This window comes from Capra hircus, chromosome 15, assembly GCF_001704415.2.
Source record: "Capra hircus breed San Clemente chromosome 15, ASM170441v1, whole genome shotgun sequence".
NCBI classification, from domain to species: Eukaryota; Metazoa; Chordata; class Mammalia; order Artiodactyla; family Bovidae; genus Capra; species Capra hircus.
In genome coordinates, this window is record NC_030822.1 from 47,423,345 (window position 1) to 47,442,482 (window position 19,138).

The 19,138-nt window shown below is 54.5% G+C and overlaps 1 protein-coding gene across 1 annotated transcript in view; it reads left to right on the forward strand.

The window, feature by feature from the left end:
* OTOG (otogelin) overlaps positions 1-19,138 on the forward strand; it is an 83,966-nt gene that overhangs the window by 48,695 nt on the left and 16,133 nt on the right. The window contains exons 33-46 of the mRNA XM_018058989.1: positions 3,050-3,328; positions 5,425-5,542; positions 6,108-6,187; positions 6,675-8,476; positions 9,265-9,433; positions 9,717-9,862; positions 10,406-10,495; positions 12,359-12,542; positions 14,871-15,091; positions 15,308-15,446; positions 17,125-17,319; positions 17,545-17,757; positions 18,328-18,432; positions 18,613-18,720. Of these exons, the coding sequence (XP_017914478.1) occupies positions 3,050-3,328; positions 5,425-5,542; positions 6,108-6,187; positions 6,675-8,476; positions 9,265-9,433; positions 9,717-9,862; positions 10,406-10,495; positions 12,359-12,542; positions 14,871-15,091; positions 15,308-15,446; positions 17,125-17,319; positions 17,545-17,757; positions 18,328-18,432; positions 18,613-18,720 (3,849 nt within the window). The remainder of the gene's footprint in view (positions 1-3,049; positions 3,329-5,424; positions 5,543-6,107; positions 6,188-6,674; positions 8,477-9,264; positions 9,434-9,716; positions 9,863-10,405; positions 10,496-12,358; positions 12,543-14,870; positions 15,092-15,307; positions 15,447-17,124; positions 17,320-17,544; positions 17,758-18,327; positions 18,433-18,612; positions 18,721-19,138) is intronic.

The following is a 19,138-nucleotide window of genomic DNA, read 5'->3' on the forward strand; positions in this document are numbered from 1 at the left end:
GAGGGACCTGTAATCCAAGTGGGTCTTTATCCTGAGAGCAGTGGGGGGCCATGGAAGGGCTTTAAGGAGAGGAGGGACACCCCAGCACAGCTCGGGGTGATGTCCATGGTGGGGTGAGTCAGGGGTACAGGAGGAGGTGCCGGGAGGAATCCCATCAGTGCATGGCGAAACGTGGGCATGAGGAGCCAGGGACTAGGCTATGGGAGGGCCAGAAGCACCTCCAGTATCCCCCAAAGAGAACACTTCCTCCCTAGACATTCCTGGCCTTCAGATCTGTGTGGTCCTGCTTGAAGAATTAAGGGTGTCTTACAACCTTCCAGATGTAATGCGCCATCTGCTTAGTGGGAACTTTCTATTCCCCAGTCAGTATTTTAGTCCAGTAAGTAAGGTCTAGTGGAGAGGGGGTGTTGATTTTCCAGTGGTTTTATGGCATGTTAAGCAGAACCTAGAGCAGCCTGCCCCTGGAGAATGTCACTGTGGATGGGATGCCCCGAGGCTGTGAAAGCCAGCCTCCATTTCCGTCAGACCTGGGTTTCCTGGGCAGCTGGGGGCAGGACCTAGTGAGGACCCCGCTTCCCCTCCTACCCCATCCTGTGCTCCTTCCCTGTGCTGAGCCCAGAGTACTGGATAGCAGAAGAGAACGTCCCTTCCAGGTAAGCTCTGGGGTGGCTACATGGAGGAGGTGTCCTTTGAACTTGGCGTTGAGGAATGTGAAAGACCGTGATGGAAAGAAATGTCACAGATGTGAAAAGGTCACAAAGAGGAGGACTCAGCGGTCATTTAGGCCTAAGCCTCTCGCTGGCAGTCTTGAGCGCCTGTGGAATGTACTGAAGGGACACATGGCCACATCCCGGCAGCACATCTCCCTGGAGTATCAATTTTCATTCAAGATTTTTAGAGGAGGTTATCTATTATTGATTCTATTATTTATTATTAATAATAGGTTTATTATTAATAATATCTCACTCTTTTGTAGTACCTACCATGTGCTGGGCACTGTTCTAAGTGTTTCACCTGTAATAACTCATTTAATCCTCACAATAGTCTTAGGAAGTAGGTGCTATCATTTAAATTATTTTTCCAGTTTACAGATGTGAGAACTGAGGCCCAGAGAGGTTAAGTAACTTACCCAAGGGCACATCACTTGGAAGTGACAGCAGCCCACTTTTTGATAGGCTGCCTCCCAAACAGAGAAATTAAACGAAAAATAAAATTTAGAATGTGGAAGGTGAAAATCACTTGACTCATTAAGGTAAAACACAAGACTGTACAGTCAGTCCTCTGTATCCATGGTCCTACATCCACAAATTAAAACCAACTGCAGGCAGAATTTCAGATGTGAAACCTACAGATCAGGATGGATGACTGCTAGGACATTTAACGTAACAGACTTGGGCATCTGCAGATTTTTGTACTGAGGGATGACTGTACCTCAAGGTTTGGGTTTCAGCCTCTCCCCTATTAGGAGGACTTAAGGACAAATGATTGAGAAACTTGATTTAGGGCAACCCCAGTCTTCACAAAGGAGAAAGCCAAGACTCAGAGATGGGGAGTGACTTGCCTGAGATCACGCAGCAAGGGACTTCACGCTCCACACCTCTGGGGTGCCCCATGCCCACTCCTGGATCCCATCCCTAGGGCTGACTGCATGGTGGTTAAGAGTCTGGACTCCAATCCTGCCTCCCTCGTCCACCATCAGTGTGACTCTAGGCCTCGCTTCTCTCATCTGTAAAATGGGAATAACAGTGCCATCACCATCTAAGCTATTATACAGAATTTGCTTCTTCTCTAAGTTTACTCCCCATGCCCCTCTATAGCCGCCACTTGAATGTCAGCTCCATGAGGACAGGGGTTTTGTCCTTTTGTTCTCTTTTGTGTCCCCAGTGCCTAGAACAGCGGCTGGCACATGATGGGCCCTCAGTAATATTAGCTGCTGAATGAGTGAATTCACTACCTCACAGGGCTCTCTTGGAATTTAATACAAGCAGCAAGCAGAGGGCTTACTTGCTTAGCATTGCGCCTGGCGTGGAGTAAGTCCTTGATCAGTTGCAGTTGTTGTTGACATTAATAATGAATTCTTCCTCAAGTTATCTCAGGTCTTCTCACAGCTGCCCAGGGAAGTCTAACAGGAACTCCTGGGGCCACGAGGGGAGGGGTGGTGATGGGGGAGACGCAAGGTCGGGTGCTGGGCTGTCACACGCTGTTCATCCTTCACAACCTGGAGGCGTTAATTCACTTGCCCACAACATGCCAGCCGTGGCGGGCAGGGACTCCAGACACCTGCTTGTGGATTTGGGTCCTGACCCTGCAGGGCCCTGTGTGTGTGTGTGTGTGTGTGTGTGTGTGTGTGTGTGTGTGTGTATGCGCACGTGCATGTTTGTGGGTGGGGGGAGGATCCACCCAGCAACAATGCACTCTCTAGAAATAGGCCTTTGTGGAGACAGGAGAGAGGACAGAGGGGCCCAGCTCTGGAGCAGTTTCCCCTCCATGAATTGGAGTCAAGTCCCCAGGTCCCCCAGCTCTGGCCCTCTGGATTTCTGTGAGGGGCAGGATCACGGAGACTGAAGCCTGGCAAATCAGCAAAGCCCAGCTTGTCCAGTACGTCCCAGGGAACAGAACTCCGCCGGGACGGCCATTTCTTTCTGTCCTGCTCCCCGTCGTTTTCTCAGCATCTAGAATAGCACCTGGCACACGGAGGGGCCTCAGAGATGTTTGCAGGAGGGAGGGGGGAAGGGGAAAGTGGGGGAGGGAAAGAGGGAGGAAGAAGGGAAAGGGGGAAGGGAAGAAAGGGAGGGAGGGGGTGGTTCGGTCACTTGCACAAGGCTCTGCAGTTGGGACTGTAACTCCCCCCATCGCCACCCCCCAGGCAGAGGTGGTGTGTGCGGAGGGGTGGCCACGGGTGGGCCGAGGGGAGGTGGCTCAGGCTTGGAGGAGCAGGGCCCAGTCCTGGGTCGCTGAGACTGCAGACGGTGCCTGGGTGTCTGCCCCACCCCCGCCCATCTGGATCCCTCTCTGCCGACTTTAACCCCCACCCCATGGCTCTTTGCAGACCCAGATGTGGTGTCCCTGGAGGCAGCGGACAGACCTAACTTCTTCCTCCACGTCACAGCCAACGGGTCTCTGGAACTGGCTAAGTGGCAGGCCGGCGATGCCTTCCGCCACCATGCCTCCTTCTCACTGCACCGGGGGACGTGGCGGGCAGGCCTGGTGGCCCTGGAGTCCCTGGCAGAGCCCGGGGCCTTCCTTTACGTGTCGGGCCCAGTGCTGGCCCTGCGGCCGTACGAGCACACGGAGGCCTTCCGCCGGGGCACGCTATTCCGCCTTCTGGGTAGGTGTCTACCCTGCCTCACCCTCCCTGCCCTCTCCCCACCTCACCCTTCCCATTGCCCCTGAGAGACGAGACCCTCACTCTCCTGTTGCAGGGAGGCCACAGGGTGCCACCTCTGAGATGGGAGGGGGCCTGGCCCCTGTGTTGGTGGCCCAGGGAGCCTTGGGCAGTGCGGCTTGGTGCCCAGCCAGCCTCCTGGGTCTGCCTACTCCCACAGGCCATTTACATGGTCTAAAAATAGGGCGGCCTTTGTGGAAGCGAGGAGGAAAGTGATCATCCTGGCCACAGCTTGCATAGCCTGCTGGCTCAGGTTTCCTGCTGATGGGGGCACATGCCTGCCCTGTGAGCTCAAAGACTGCCCACTGGGGCACAGACGAGGAGCCCGCAGACCCCTCATCCCGCTGAGAGGCCCCGGACCCTGGGTGGTGATGGGGCAGCTTCGTGCCCTTTCTAGCCGAGACCAATGGCTTCCAAGGCTTTGCCATACCCCTGCCAGGTGGGTCTGCCCCCAGAGTAGTTGTTCTCTGCCTACACCATGGCGACAGTGATTATAGTGTCCTTACCACTCCAGGCTGGCCTGTCTTGTATGTGGACATGCATGTTTGCGCTTGTGTGGGCGCCAGTGCTGTATGAATTGATGCGTTTACATGCACACGCATGTAAAAGTGTCCCCAGTCAGCCTTTCCTTTACCATCCCCTGCCCCTCCCAGCCCAGGGTGGGGCCAGCTCATTCTTACACTCAGCGGTCACCTGTCAAGTCCACTAGGGACCCCACCCAGCATGGATTCATCACTGGCTATGATGCCAGGACTGTGTCCCTTGCTGGAAGTCACCAGGGCAGAGTGAAAAAAGCCCAGGCTATGAAACCAGACAGCCTTGGGTTTGAATCCTGACCCCGGTCCTTGGCACTTGGAAGAGCCCTGGAACCCCTCTCCCTGTTTCTTCACCTGTACAATGGGGACATTTGCCTCAGAAGGTTGTTGTGAGGATTGACTGTCTCCTGGGCTTTGCTCTGGGCCTGGCTCACAGTAGGTGCTCTTCAGATGTAAATTCCTAGTTCTGGTCTCAAGGATCTTAGAAAAGCAGGCTTCTTTACAGTCAGCAGCAGTGTTGGGAACTGGGGAGTCAGGATGGGGCTGCTCCCTGCAGCCTGGGGAGCTTGCCCACACCTCCCAGCTCAGGCCATGGTTTCAGAGACTGGTCACTTGTGCCAATGTGGTCTGGGGTCTTGGTGGCTCAGACAGTGAAGAATCTGCCTGCAGTGCAGGAGACCTGGGTTCGATCCCTGGGTCAGGAAGATCCCCTGGAGAAGGGAATGACAACCCACTCCAGTATTCTTGCCTGAAGAATCCCATGGACAGAGGAGTCTGTTGGGCTACAGTCCATGGAGTCTCAAAGAGTTGGACACAACTGAGTGACTAATATACTACCTCGAAACCCCCCATGGTCTCCAGACTTTCCCTGACGATCCTTCATTTGTCAAGGCACTGGCTACAAGGCCTTTTTGGAGGAAATCACTTCTGGGAAAGTTTAATATTCCAGCATCTTCTGTGCTGTTTCCTCATCTTTAAAATAGTGCTAGCTGTGAGGATGAGTGAGTAAATACCTGTGAAATGTTGAGTGTAGTGCTTGCTGTTAAGAGTTGGCTGTTGTTATCATTAGCCACCAAGGTCAGAGGGGGCAATTCTGGCCAGCAGGGTCTCAGAGGGGCAGGGTGACAGGGCAGCCTCATGGAAAGGTCGGGGTCCCAGCTGCTTTGGCCACTTCTCAAAGTCCAGCCCCAACTGCCTGCTCCATAGTCCCACCCTGCTGAGACTTCAGCCCCCACAAAACCAAGGTCCCAGGGTCCCAACCCAAGGATCCCCCAGACACTGACCTCAACTCTCAAGAATACTGTGTCTCCTTAGGTTGGCTTTTCATTTTATTTTAAAATTTCTTTTCAGTCTTCAGTTTTTTTCCATGAGTCCATTCATCTCTTCCATGGAGCAGGGTGGGCATAGGCTGAGCTGGGATGGCCTCTGTGCTCGGGTACCTGGTCAGGAGCTGGTGCCTGATGTCGCTCAGTCTTGGGGCCCTGGGTTTGGGTGCCTTTCCAGATGCCAAGCCCTCAGGGGCTGCCTACCCCACTTGTGAGTGGCACTATGATGCCTGTGCCAGCCCCTGCTTCCAAACCTGCCGAGACCCACGGGCAGCCAGCTGCCGGGATGTGCCCAGGTGAGGGGTCGTGGGAGTCAAGGTGCGTACATCAGTGTTTGAGCATTCATCTGTGTGAGTGGGTTTGTATGCCGTCTGTGAGCTTAGGCATGAGCTTGTACTGACGTGTGTGTGTTTTCAGATGTACTTGTATATATATGTTTTGTTTACTGGGTACGGGGATGCATGTGACCCAGGGTGAACCTAACTGATATGGGCATATGTGAATATGGATTTGTGCATGTGTGCATATAGCTGAGCCCTGTGTGTGTTCATGTGGGTGTAAAGGGTGGCTGTGGGTGCACAGGTGTACACAGCTGTGTGTATGTACTTGTATATGAGCTGCAAGTACATGGGTGTTGGTGTTGCTGGGTGTGTGTGCATAAGAGTGTGTACACTGATGTTTTGGCAGACTGTGGACATATAAGTGTCTGTGTGAATGTTTTTGAGTCCTGCAGGTGTGGAGAAGAAACATGAAAATGTGCCTAAATGGAGACACATGTGCTATGTGTGAGTGTGGGCACCAGGTGTGCATAACCAGCCCTTGTGCTCCAGACCATTAACTAGCGCCCTGCTCTGTCCTCAGGGTGGAGGGCTGTGTGCCCGCGTGTGCCACCCCCAAGGTCCTGGATGAAGTCACACAGAGATGCGTCCACTTGGAGGACTGTGAGTGGCCTGGACTTCTCACCCCTCCTCCAAAGTCTTGTAAATCCCCTGATCTCACTGACCAGTCATGCTCACCAGAGCCCCCTGGTCCCTGGAGAAGCAAAGTCAGCAGAGGGGCCTCTGGAAGGTGATGATCCTCTAGAACGGGCAGGGACTCATCCAGTCCATTACCCCACTCTTCACAGGGAGAAAAAATAAGGCCCATGTGGGGAAGAGTCTGGCTTGGGGTCCTGTGCTGAGAATGTGGCCAGATTCAGGCCTGAGGTCACTGGGCTCTGGACTCAGGGTTTGAGGTGTGGGGCAGGGACCTGCTGATGTCTTGAGTCATCTGACACCACATAACAGAGGCCCTGGGTGGGTCAGCAGCTGCCTGTCCCCCTCGCTGAGGATGCTAGCCTAGGAGCCTCCCGTCACAGCCCTGTCCAGTGATGACCCCTGGACACAGGAGTCACCCCATTGGCTGAGCCTCTTCTCTCGTCTGCCCCAGGTGTGGAGCCTGTGGATTTGGCTCCCACAAAGGCCCTTGGCAATGAGACCCTGCCTCCCAGTCAAGCGCTGCCCACTCCCAGTGACAGGGAGCTGCAGTTTCCACAGGAAGCTACCAGGGCCTCATCCCGCAGGCCAGCGCTCACACCGACTGCCCCGCTCACCACAGCCCTGAACCCGCCCACAGCAGCCACGGTGGGGCGAACGTTGTCTCCAGGCCCCGCCCAGGCCACTCAGCAACAGCTCCTGGGAGTCACAGCCTCTAACCTCCCCGAGCACCCCACAGAGGCCCCAGCCAGCAAGGGAGTGACCACTGGCCACCCTGCTAGCCCCGGAGCCCCAGAGCCCTCATCCCTCCCTGTTTCACAGCACGTGCCCACATCTGGCATGGGGTCAGGTGCCATGGAGACGACCAGGGTGACCGTGATCCTGGCCGAGAGCCCCAACATCACAGTCTCCTCTCTGTCACCCTCTGCTCCTCGCTTTCCCCTCGTGACCAAAGCTGTGACGGTCCTAGGCCTTGGCTCCTTGCCCGTTAAGACGACGCCCCTCCAGCCCTTCCCCAGCCTGGAGTTGCCTGCAAGTCCTTCCTCCAGGCCTGTGGCTTCGCTGGCAGTGACCTCCAGGACCCCCACTTCCTCAGCAGCCCGCGAGGCTTCGCTGACACCTGCAATGACGAAGGTCACGACTGGGACAGGGGTCCCACAGTCCATACAGGCCCAGGGCCCTTCCAGTCCCAGCAGCCCCCCAGCTGAGGCCAGAACAGCTGCAGAACAGATTCCTGCCCATCCCCTGGTGACTGAGAGCGTGGAGACCGTGCCTTCCCCAGAGAAGGTCCAACCCGGGCCCGGCCAGCCCACAGGCCTGCCAGCAGCCCCACTTCCAAGCCCGTTCCCCACGGCCCCAGCCCGCCCCTCCCAGCACACCACCACAGCCGCCAGGCCCCCAGCTCGGCCCTTGGGGACTGCAGCTGCCGCCAGCCTGTCTACAGTTGCTCACGCGCTGGGGGCCACACCCTTCACCACTCTGGAGTCCACCCGGCCAGCCCAGCTCCTCTCTGGCCTGCCTCCTGACACCAGTCTGCCCCTGGCCAAGGTGGGAACGTCCGCCCCAGTGGCCACGCCTGGCCCCGAAGGCTCTACTCTGACCCCTCCACTCCAGCAACAGGCCACGTCTCTCACTGTGGCCACGACTCTGCCTGCTGGGACCCTTGGTCCTGCACCGCCTCTAACCCCGGCTGTCGTGGCCCAGGGTCACCCGCCCGGTCATGTGGTCCCTCAGGCAACAGGCACGGCTCCAAGCCTGCTCCTGGGAGCCACACTGCCAACCCCTGGGGTCGTGGCCGTGGCTGAAGGGGCAGCCTCCACAGTATCTGCTGCCCCACGAAAGAGCACCACGGAGAAGACGACCATCCTGTCCAAGCAGGTGTCTCTGCCTACCCGGGTATCCAGCTCTACCCAGGGAGGCCCCACGGAGCTCATGCCTGCGGTGGCCCACGCTGCTGCTACCTTGGTGACGGGGGCTGAGGGCCCCTGGGCCGGCACGGTGCCCCTGGTGCCCACATCCTACCCGCTGAGCCGAGTCTCAGCCAGGACAGCCTCCCGAGAGAGCCCACTCGTTCTGCACCCCCAGCTGGCTGAGGCCCACAGCACCTCGGCAGGACCTCAGCCCCCAGTGGTGCCGGAGGGAGAGGCCACCACCCAGCAGTCCGGGCGCTCGGCGCCTGCAGTCCAGAGCGTCTCAGTGGGTTCAGCTGAGGCCTTGGTGACCACCGCTGAGGCCAATACATCTGCTGCCTGTGTCGTGAGTGACTTGTCAGGGTCTGCCCCCTTTTGTGGACCCTCTGTGCCTTCCCTCCTCCTGTGCCCCGGGGATTGGGCACCATCATGCTCTCACATCCTCACGGCTGACTGCAGCTTCTTAGCCAGCTTCCAGACTCCCAGATGACCATTTAGCGACCATCCTGGCCCCTGCCCAGGCTCCTCGGGCCCCTGATACCCCACCTGGGGCCCAGGGGCCTGTTGGATGGCTTGGTGGGACAGCCAGTATGACAGCATGGTGTGCTGGTGTGCGCATAGTGTGTTTATGTCTGTGTGCCCACGTGGGACTCTGTGAACTCTGTTGTGTTTACATGTATGGGACTCCCATGTGAACACTCATCTATCTGCACGTGTGCTCTTGTGCATGGGATGTATGTTGTTGCAAGATGGTATATGTCTGTGTGTTTGTAGGAAAAGATGAAGTGTGTATGAGTGCATGTTTTGGGTTTCTCTGAGTCTGAGCTAGTGGTCCGCACGCCTCTGTGCCTAGAGCTCTCTGCAGGGCCAGGCAGTTATGTAGACTCTGGGACTCAGTCCCTGACTCCAGTCTCACGCTCAGCCCAGCCCCAGGCCCTCGATGTTGTGTTGGGTGGGTGGAGGGAGGGTGAAGGCACCGTTTCCTCGTTGTTGTGCCTCAGGGTCCCCCGCCTGCCAGAACCTGCAAGGGTAAGGATCTGTGCCCTCACGGCTGGGGGTGGGCCAGGGCAGGGGGCGTGAGTGGCTGGGGCCCCAAAGGGGTCACTCAGGCTGTTCCTCCACCCTGTGCCCCAGCCGATCGCCGAGCGGGACTGCGTCCGCCACATTTGCCTGCAGGGCGAGCTGATCCGTGTGAACCAGTCTCAGCACTGTCCCCGGGGCGCCGCACCCCCGCGCTGTGGGGTCCTGGGCCTCGCAGTGAGGGTGGGCGGCGACCGCTGCTGCCCCATCTGGGAGTGCGCCTGTGAGTCGTGGGGTCTGCCGGCACCTCCTGGGTCTTCCTCATACCCTTACCCTAGCCCGACCTCTGCCCCTCACCTGTGTGCTCTCGGCTCTCAGGGTAACTTTGACATGAACCCGCAGTAGGACCTCTGACCTGGCAGATTCCCTACCCCTGTGACCTTTGATCTCTGTGGGACCCTCCAGCCAGCCCCCAGGCCCTCTGGATCACCCCAAAAAAGGCCTGGTGCTCCTGAGTGGCCTTGGCCCTGGGGGCATCTGTTTATTCTCGTCTCTCCCCTCCCCAGGCCGGTGCTCAATTTTCCCTGATCTGAGCTTTGTCACCTTTGATGGGAGCCACGTGGCCCTGTTTAAAGAGGCCATCTACATCCTCAGCCAGAGACCGGAAGAAATGGTCACTGTCCACGTTCTCGACTGCAAAAGTGCCAACCTGGTGACTGTCCCCTGCTTCCCTTCCTTCTGGGACCTCAGGACTTGACTAGGTTTGGAGGGGAGACTGAGCAACCCTTTGTTCAGGGTTATCAGAGGCCCCTGCCCACAGCTCCTCAGGCAAGGGCGGGGTGGATGTTTTCTGGAAAGAGTTAGTGGAGCGCCACCTCCTGGCCCTTCCTAGGGCCTGCACCATTCACTGCTCATCTTAGCAGCCTAGGCCCCTGTGAAACGTACTGAAATGCAGAGGCGCTAGAATGGCATCCCTAGGATGTGGTCTGTGGTCAAGGATGCTGGCTGCAGTGAACCCCCTACCGGGATGCTCCCATGAGCCAGGTGGAAGGAGACGGCTTTTTGGGGGGCTTGCAGGAGGTCAGGTGGAACCAGAGCGTTCTGTGGGATTCTGTGCACCATCTGCACAGCTGCAGTGGGTGCTCTTAGCACATTGTAGGAGTGTTGGCTTAGGGGAATGGGGAGAGCTGCTCCCCAGGAGGAGGAGCCAGCAGCACTGGCCTCTGGGTTGATGACGGCGGGGTTCTCTCTGTAGGGGCACCTGAACTGGCCCCCGTTCTGTCTAGTGATGCTGAATGTGACTCACAAGACCCACGAGGTCACCATTGACCGCTTCAACCGCAAGGTGAGTGCATCAGGGAGCCGGGCCACAGGTCAGGGCAGCAATCAGGAGAGGGGCAGGAGGGGCTTTGAAGCTTATTCATAACTTGGGGTAAAGTTGGTGAGGGACCCTCTAGAATAAAGTAGTGCAAAATTAGATATACTTGGAGGTGATTTTCATTAGGATATTTGTGACCACTCTAATGTCAGGGGAGGAAGTATGCCAAGAGGAATACTGTGACTGAAAAGAAGCTAAATGACAAGAGAAAGTAGCCTTAAATGATTGTGGTTAAAATATTGGATTGGCCAAAAAGTTCATTCAGGTTTTTCTGTAAGATGATGTGATGGAAAGACCCAAACAAACTTTTTGGCCAACCCAATATCTCACTTTTGCAATTTTTACAAAAATAGAAGGCCATGTGAACACACTACTAGGGGCTCTTCCAAGAAGGGGACTGTCTAAGCAAGGAGCCCTGAATTTAAGGTGCATTGGCTTCCCATTAAGCCCACCTCTGTCAAGGAGGCCGGTACCTGAGCACAGCCCCCCGCTGTGTGGGTACCCGCCCCAAGGACCCTGCCTTTGCTTCTCCCAGTGGGAGAGTGAGCTGGGCTTACTCCTCCTCAGGTCCCGGAGTCCCCGCTCTTCCCACCTCTTCCTGAGGTAAGACCTGCTGCCCTCTTATTAGAATCTGCTCATGAACGTTACAAGGTCCACGCCTTCTGAGGCTCTCAGAAAAACCCACTGCTTAGACTTCAGCATAATACTCCCTGGGTTTTGTCCCAGATGCTTCAGGATCATGGAGCCCACGGCACTGTCTGGTACACCTCAAAAGGCTCAGGAGAAGAGACAGCCAGGGACTTGCCCAAGGTTAAAGTTTTCTGACTGCTGGGCTGGGACTCCCTCTATTCAGCACAGTAGTTTATGCACTGGATAATTTGCCAAGTGATTAATAAAACAGTGATGCTTGGGTGGGAGGGTATAAAGTCATTATAAATATTTTAAAATCCTAATCTTTTCATCTCACATTTTTACAGAGTAAAACTGAGAATCCATAATACATACAAATTTAACCTTGTCTGTATGTAGCAGGGGTTGTAGCTTTGAGTTTAAAGTGTTGCATATTTAACAAACATGCACTGAGCCCCCAGTTTATGTCAGGCCTCAAGGCAAGTGCTGGGATTCAGAGGTGAGTAACTAGACATAGTTTCTGCCTTTAAGAAGCTCACGGTCCACTGAAAGTCATGATGAAGGAACAAAGCTGTCTTAAAGGCCAGCACAGATCTGGGAAGACCCCAGAGAAGGAGTACCCAACCTAGGGGCTGGAGATTTAGGGAAAATCTCCCAGAATAAAAGGACTTCCCCCATGGTTCAGTGTTTGTAAAGAATATGCCTGCAATGAAGGAGACATCGGAGATGCAGGTTTGATCCCTGGGTCAAGAAGATTTCTGGAGAAGGAAATGGCAACCCACTCCAGTATTCTTGCCTGGGAAAAAAATCCCATGAACAGAGGAGCCTGGCGGGCTACAGTTGATGGGTTCACAAAGAGTCAGACACGACTGAGCAGCTAAACATATGAGCTTTGTCCCAGAAGAAATGACCTGAGCAGAATCAGGAAAGAAGAGAGTGAGTGGAAGGGCTCAGGATTTGTGCATATTTGGGCATATAGAAATTGCCTGCCTCTGGCTATTGCATTTGTTTCATTGTTTTGTGCTCATAAAAATGATTTCAGGATTTTTCTACGCTGCCTTAGACTGTGTCTTGCCTGCATGTACCTGAAACAGAGCCTGTCACAAAGCAGATTTTTAATAACTGCTAGTTGGATAGATGGGTGGAGGGATGAATGAACAAACAAGCTGTGCTCACGTTGAACACCCGCCTCCTCACAAGGTGTCTGTGGACTCGCAGCCTGTGTGGCCCCCTGTGAGCTGGCACGGGTTCAGAATTGAGGATACAGGCCACATGTACGTGATCCGGACGCCATCACACATCCAGATCCAGTGGCTCCACAGCTCAGGACTCATGATCCTGGAGGCCAGCAGAGCCAGTGAGGCCCAGGGCCGTGGCCTGTGCGGTAAGAGGGGACCCAGCTAGGGGAGGGAGGTGACTCCTTGGTCCACCTCTGTCCCCAGACACCAGTTCCCCTGGAACAGGGAAAGCTGGGACGGAGTGCCGTGCCAGAGGTGGGACCAGCGGAGCTACTGGAGCAGAGACCTAATGTCTTGTGTCCTGGGGCTGAAGTTGCCAGCTGGGAGATGGTGCAGGGCTCTGGCCTCGGCCAGTTGTCACTTCAGCCAAGATGGTCTGTCAGCTTCCCTGATAGCCTCCTAATACCAGATAATCCCCCCTGTCTGCATATGCCTGTGCACTTCACAAAGCACTTCCACACTGATCTCACTTATTCCAGGTTATTCACACAATAGCCCTGAAGGATAGCCATTGAACTAAGGAAGAAAGGGGACTCAGATGAGTTAAGTGGCTTGCCTAAGATCACACAGCAGAGCTGCCACAACACAGAACCGGTGCTCTTCAGACCATAGCATGATTACAGAGAGCTTTCCCTAAGAGCCTGGATGCATTTTGATGAGAAAATGGGGGACAGGAGTCTGAGCGTGAACTGCTGCCTCTTGCAGAAGCAGAAGGACCCCCACAAGACACTTCATGACAGACTGCCATGGTTATAATGATGGATGACACAGAAATACTTAAACACACATACTTGCACGCCCTCCATCCGTAAATCTGCACCCATTTTATTCATTCACACTCCGTCCAAATGCCTTCCACATATGCGCTAACACATGTCAGTCTGCACCCTGCTCATTCTCTCATTTGTGCACCACATATGTACCGAGTATCAGCCACTAGGGAGTAGGCAAAACAGGCAAATGTGTCTTATGAAGCTTCCATTCCTACTGATATAACCATCTCTTCTTACACACACAGACACACACACACACGCACACACGCACAGGCACACACCCTTCCACCACCATCAGCACCTCCTCTGCCATCCTTTCTCACCATTTCTTCCTTCCACTGTTTATGACTGGTGAAGGGTGTTGTGGTCAACCTCTGGTGGGTCAGCTACTCCCTGTGATGCCTTTTTGACACCCTTCCATCACTCAATGCCAAGACACCAAAAATCTGACCATTGGGACTGTTGATAAAAATCTGAGGATTTTGTGTTAAATTATGCCTTATATTCATGAAATTAGTGGCTAGAGGCATCAGAGCAGAAGTCAGCTAATTTATCTCTATGTTATCCAAACTAACACTTGGTGTCTTGGGCACCTGCTAGACAACTTGGGGAAATATTGAAAGAGTGAAACTATAAAGGAAAATGAATCTTTGTGCTCAGAAAGCAAGACAGACCTGCAAACTGAACCTGTCACACAGAATTGGGAAGGTCAGGGCCCATGCATCTGAAGGGCGTGTGAAGGAAGGACTTAAAGAGAACATGTTTCAGACAGAAGACAAGGGCAGGGAAGTGTGTGTTCAGAGCCTAGATTGTGAGAGATGAAGCTGGAGGTTAAGGTCATGTTAGAAGCCGTGACAGATGAACTTGAGTCCCATCTCAATGCTTTAATAGAGGGTTTTTTTCTTGCACACGTAAATTCCTAAATGGAGATTCTTTCCATCCTGTGGCCCTGCCATTTTCAACACAAGCTTCCAACTGCACAGTAGGGCAAAGAATTGGGCAAATTTCGTGCATCCAGCCTGGAAGTGGCACCCATCACCCTCACTCACGTTCGCTTGGTGGGGGACTCATCACGTGGTCTCGCTAGCCACAGAGAGCCTGGAAGAAGCAGGCTAGCGGACCTTCCAGGAGGAAGAGGAGACAGGTGCTATAATTAACTAGCAATCTCTACTAAAGCAGATTTTTTGGAGTAACTTTTAATTTTGATATAATGTTAAACTTAGAAGGTGCAAGACTAGTGTAAGAAACTCTCATGTACTTTTTACCCAGATTTACCACGTGTTCACATTTTGTCCATTTGCTTCTCTTTCTTTCTCTCTCCTTGTACCTGTCTGTGAGTGTATATATGCATGTGTATATGTATCTATTCATTTATATATGCATGTGTGCATTTTATATGTTCAGTTCTGTATGCATATGCTGTTGATATAAATGCATTTTTTTTCTGAACCGTTTGAAAATATGTTTGAGACATGGGTACCTTTATCCTTAGGCACTTTGATGTGTGGTTCCTAAACAAAGACAGTTTCTTCCACAGGGAGTTTCTTGGCTTCTCTGTGTTGTATTTCTCTCCTCTATAAAATGGGGATAGCAGTAATACCAGCCTCAAAGAGTTATTGCGAGGAATGTTCAGTGTGACAGCTGGGGAGCTGGGAGTGGTAGAGATTGCTGTGGCCACGGGGGTAATTCTGCCCCTTTCAGGTATCTGTGATGGGGATGTGGCCAATGACCTCACCCTGAAGGACGGTTCTGTGGTGGGTGAGGCCGAAGACCCTGCTCCCTTTCTGGACAGCTGGCAGGTGCCCAGCTCCCTGACCTCAGTTGGCCAGACCCGCTTCCGTCCAGACAGCTGTGCCACAGCCGACTGCTCGCCCTGCCTTCGCATGGTGTCCAACCGCACGTTCAGTGCCTGCCACCGCTTTGTAGGTGTCACTGGGCCCCAGCAGGGGGGACCTCCCGGGCTGAGAACGGCAGCTCCTCTGCTCCTGTGTGCAGAAGGCGAACTCCCCAGAGGTGTTGATCTTGGGATGGGTTGGGAGCCTGCAGAAGCTCCTTGCTGCTTCTGGGCCGGGCTGGGAGGAGTTGAGCCCTGGCACGTGGGGGGTCAGAGTAGCAGCACCATCTGACGCACGGCCCAGGTCCCCCCGGAGTCGTTCTGTGACCTGTGGATCCGGGACACCAAGTACGTGCAGCAGCCCTGTGTGGCACTGACCGTGTACGTGGCCATGTGCCACAAGTTCCACGTGTGCATCGAGTGGCGGCGCTCCGACCACTGCCGTGAGTTGCCGGGGAAGGGAGGGGGAGCGCGGCGGCGGAAGCGGGGTACCCCAGGGTCTCCTCCATGCCTTCTGTTGCTCCCACCCTCACCCTTGTTAGACTGGGAGAAAGGTTCACAGACCTGAGTCCAGGTCTGGGCTTTCCCAGGTTCAGTTATTCATTCATTCACTAATGAATATCAATTAATACATTTACAAGTATTTTCTAAATAAATCTATAAACTACTAACAAATTTAAAACTTTACCTTTGTTATAATTTATATGAACACATCAAATAAATACATTTTTTATTTAGTTTCTTTGTTTCCTTGCCTCATCTATAAAATGGGGGCAGTCCCTTGAGTGTTGTTTTGAAGGTGACATGAGATAATGTATACCAAGTGCCTCTCACAGGCCCATCACGTGTTTCCATCCAGTAAATAGTAGCCCTTCTCCCTTAGTTTTTGGTCGTCTTTCTCTTTCAATCTTTCCTCTCCTTCGTTGAGGATGGATGTGAGAGCCATTCCTCCCCACCCCCCATTATGTTTGCACTGGTGGGGTAGGCGGGGTGGACCAGCCTAGAATAGTTTGATTTGTAAATGTGAACACATCCAGAAAGGCTGGAGACAGCTCAAAGGAAGACCACAACTATAATATGACAGGCAAAAGATGAAAAGACAAGCTTATCTAGGTCAGTGTTTTCCAGGGGCTTCCCAGGTGGCTCAGTGGTAAAGAATTTGCTTGCCAGTGCTGGAGCTGCAGAATACGTGGCTTTGATCCCTGGGTTGGGGAGATCCCCTGGTGGAGGAAAGGGCGGTCCACTCCCGTATTCTTGCCTGGGAAATCCCATGGCCTGAGGAGTATAGTGGGCTACACGGTACATGGGGTCACACGAGTCGGACGCGACTGAGAGGCTGAGCATACACGCACAGTGTTTTTCAGACTGTGGACCCCAAGTCAGTGGATATGAAAGCATACCTACTGATTTGGGGGTTGGCATCAGCATTTAAAAATGGAATGGAATCTTTTTAAAAAACCAAAACCCTAGTGTGTAATACATCTAGAAAGGTTAAGTATTGTTTTGTGAAAAAAGGTTTTTGTTATAATGCATCAGTGATTCTTAATCCCAGCTACCCTTTGAAATCACTCAGGGACCTTCAAAAAGTATTCATGCCTGGGCCCCACAGTGAGAAATGCTAATTCAATTGGTCTGGGATGGGGTCCCAGCCACGATGTTGCCAAAGCTCCCTTTTGCAGTCAGGCTTAAGGACCACTGTTTATGTGCCAGTGTATATTGGAACACAGTGTAAGATCTAGTTTTTACAGTCAAGGAAGTTTGGAAGCACTGATCTACAGCAAGATGTTGGCAAGTGTTTTCTGTAAAGGGCTAGCTAGTAAATAGTTGAGGCTTTTAATTGTCTCTGTCACAGTTACTCAACTCTCCTCTTATAGTACAGAAGCAGCCAATATAATAGTAAGGGCATGGGCAAACCTGTGTTTCAATAAAACTTTATTTGCAAAACCAGGCAGAGGCTGGATTTGGGCTGTGGGCTGTGCTTTGCTGGCTCCTGATCTAGAGGAAGGCAGCAATGCACTAAACCCTTTTGAATTAATACTCTCTGCTGAGGCACAGATGAGCGCCCTGCTCACCCTCCTGGGGTCTGAGCTGGGCCTGGTGCCCGCTGCTGTGCCCCTGCAGCCTTCCTGTGCTCCAGCGATTCTACATACCAGGCATGTGTGTCAGCCTGTGAGCCCCCTGAGACATGCCAGGATGGGATGCTGGGCCCGCTGGACCCAGAGCAGTGCCAGGTGCTGGGCGAGGGCTGCGTCTGCTCTGAGGGCACCATCTTGCACCGGCGCCACTCGGGGCTCTGCGTCCCCAAGGAGAAGTGTGGTAAGTCCCTCCCCTCCCCAGGCAGAGGGAGTCTGCCCTAGAGTCTGCCCTAGAATCTGGTAGACCCCGGAGTCTCCTTCGCCCTCCTATGCCCATGACTGAGCCCCCCTGCATCCCTCCAGGTCCGCTCTGGGGGTGGTCAGTTTCCCAGGGAGGGTCTGGCCTGGGTCGGTCTGGGTCTCCCCACCCCTGTCAGCCCCCGGCACCTCGCCATGCCCACTGCAGCCTGCACAGACAGCACGGGCGTGCCGCGGGCCCTGGGGGAGACTTGGAACAGCTCCCTCAGTGGCTGCTGCCAGCACCAGTGCCAAGCTCCAGATACAATCGTCCCAGTGGACCTGGGCTGCCCAGGTCCCCGCCCTGAAAGTTGCCCACGCTTCGGGGAGGTGGCCCTGCTGCAGCCCACCGAGGACCCCTGCTGCCTGGGGACGGTTTGCGGTGAGTCCCACCCTTAGACCTCCACTGTTAGATGGTTAAAAGACTCCAGCTCTGCTCCTTGACCTTGATGGATAGGATAAGGCCTCGGGAAATGAGAGTGTCTTGTGGGGGTGTGTTGGGGAGAGTGGAGGACCACCGGGGTTGAGGGGAGCTGTGCCCTCTGAGTCAGAGGGGGACAGGACTTAATGATGTGTGCTTGGAGCCAGGCAGCCTGGTGGATGCTTCCTCTACCACCTTGCATCCTTGTGGCCCCAGCAGATCATTTAACATGAGGTCCATTCTCCTGTAACACGAGGCTGATAATAGTGCCCACTTTCTGGGTTGTTAAGAGAATTATAGAAGTTGATGCTGATCTAGCAGAACTGCAAGCGGCACGTGGCCCGCGGGGTGAAGGTTAACGCTGATGGCTCGTCTGTCTCAGTTCTGAACCCTATGTGATCCTCAGAAGCCTTCTCCAGGAGCATGGGTCCTGAGAGAAGTGCTGGGGGCCAGGTGTCCAGGGGCTGGGCAGTGCTGGAGGCTGGGGGGAGTCCCGGCCTCCAGGTGACAGGCCCTGTGGCCCCTGGGCAGTGTGTAACCAGAGTCTGTGTGAGGGCCTCGCCCCCACCTGCGGCCCCGGCCACCGGCTCCTCACCCACTTCCAGGAGGACTCTTGCTGCCCCAGCTACAGCTGTGGTGAGAGGCCCAGGGTGGGGCTGGGGATGGGGGGTGGGGCGCCTGTCACCCAGGGATGGGGAGCATGGCTAGCTCTGGGAATGACTGGGTTCTGGCTGGAAATGAAAGCAGGGCGAGGGTGGGGGCCCAGGCATGGCCACGCAGCGTCTGCTCCCAATCCTGAAATTCTGTTTCCCCCAGAATGTGACCCGGACCTGTGCGAGGCAGTGCAGGTCCCCAGCTGCCGCCAGGACCAGATCCTGATCGCGGGCCGCCTGGGGGACTCGTGTTGCACCTCCTACCTCTGTGGTGGGTGAACGTGCCCTCCAATGGCAGCAGGCCCACCCGGATCACTGCCACAGCCTCCCTCACCCCTGCTTCCCTGGGTGGCTGGGAGGCAAGGGTTGGGGATCTTCGGGTGGAATGGGCACAGGGCGAAGGGTGAGACCCCTGACCAGGAAGAAGCGTAGGAGGAAACTACCACTGCTTCAAGCCGTACATTACTGAGCACAGGAAGATGGGTGCTTGTTCAGTAAAAGAACTTAGGTGGAGGTGAGGGAGAGTCCCCCCCGGCTCTAACTGCAGGATGGGTTGCGTGGGACTGTGCACGCTGCAAGTGTTACCAAGCCAAACTTGGGTCTGCTCACCTGCCCGCAGTAAAGCCCACTTACTGACTCCAGGTTGTGGTGAAGGAAAGTGCAGCCTTTATTGCAGGCGCCAGGCAAGG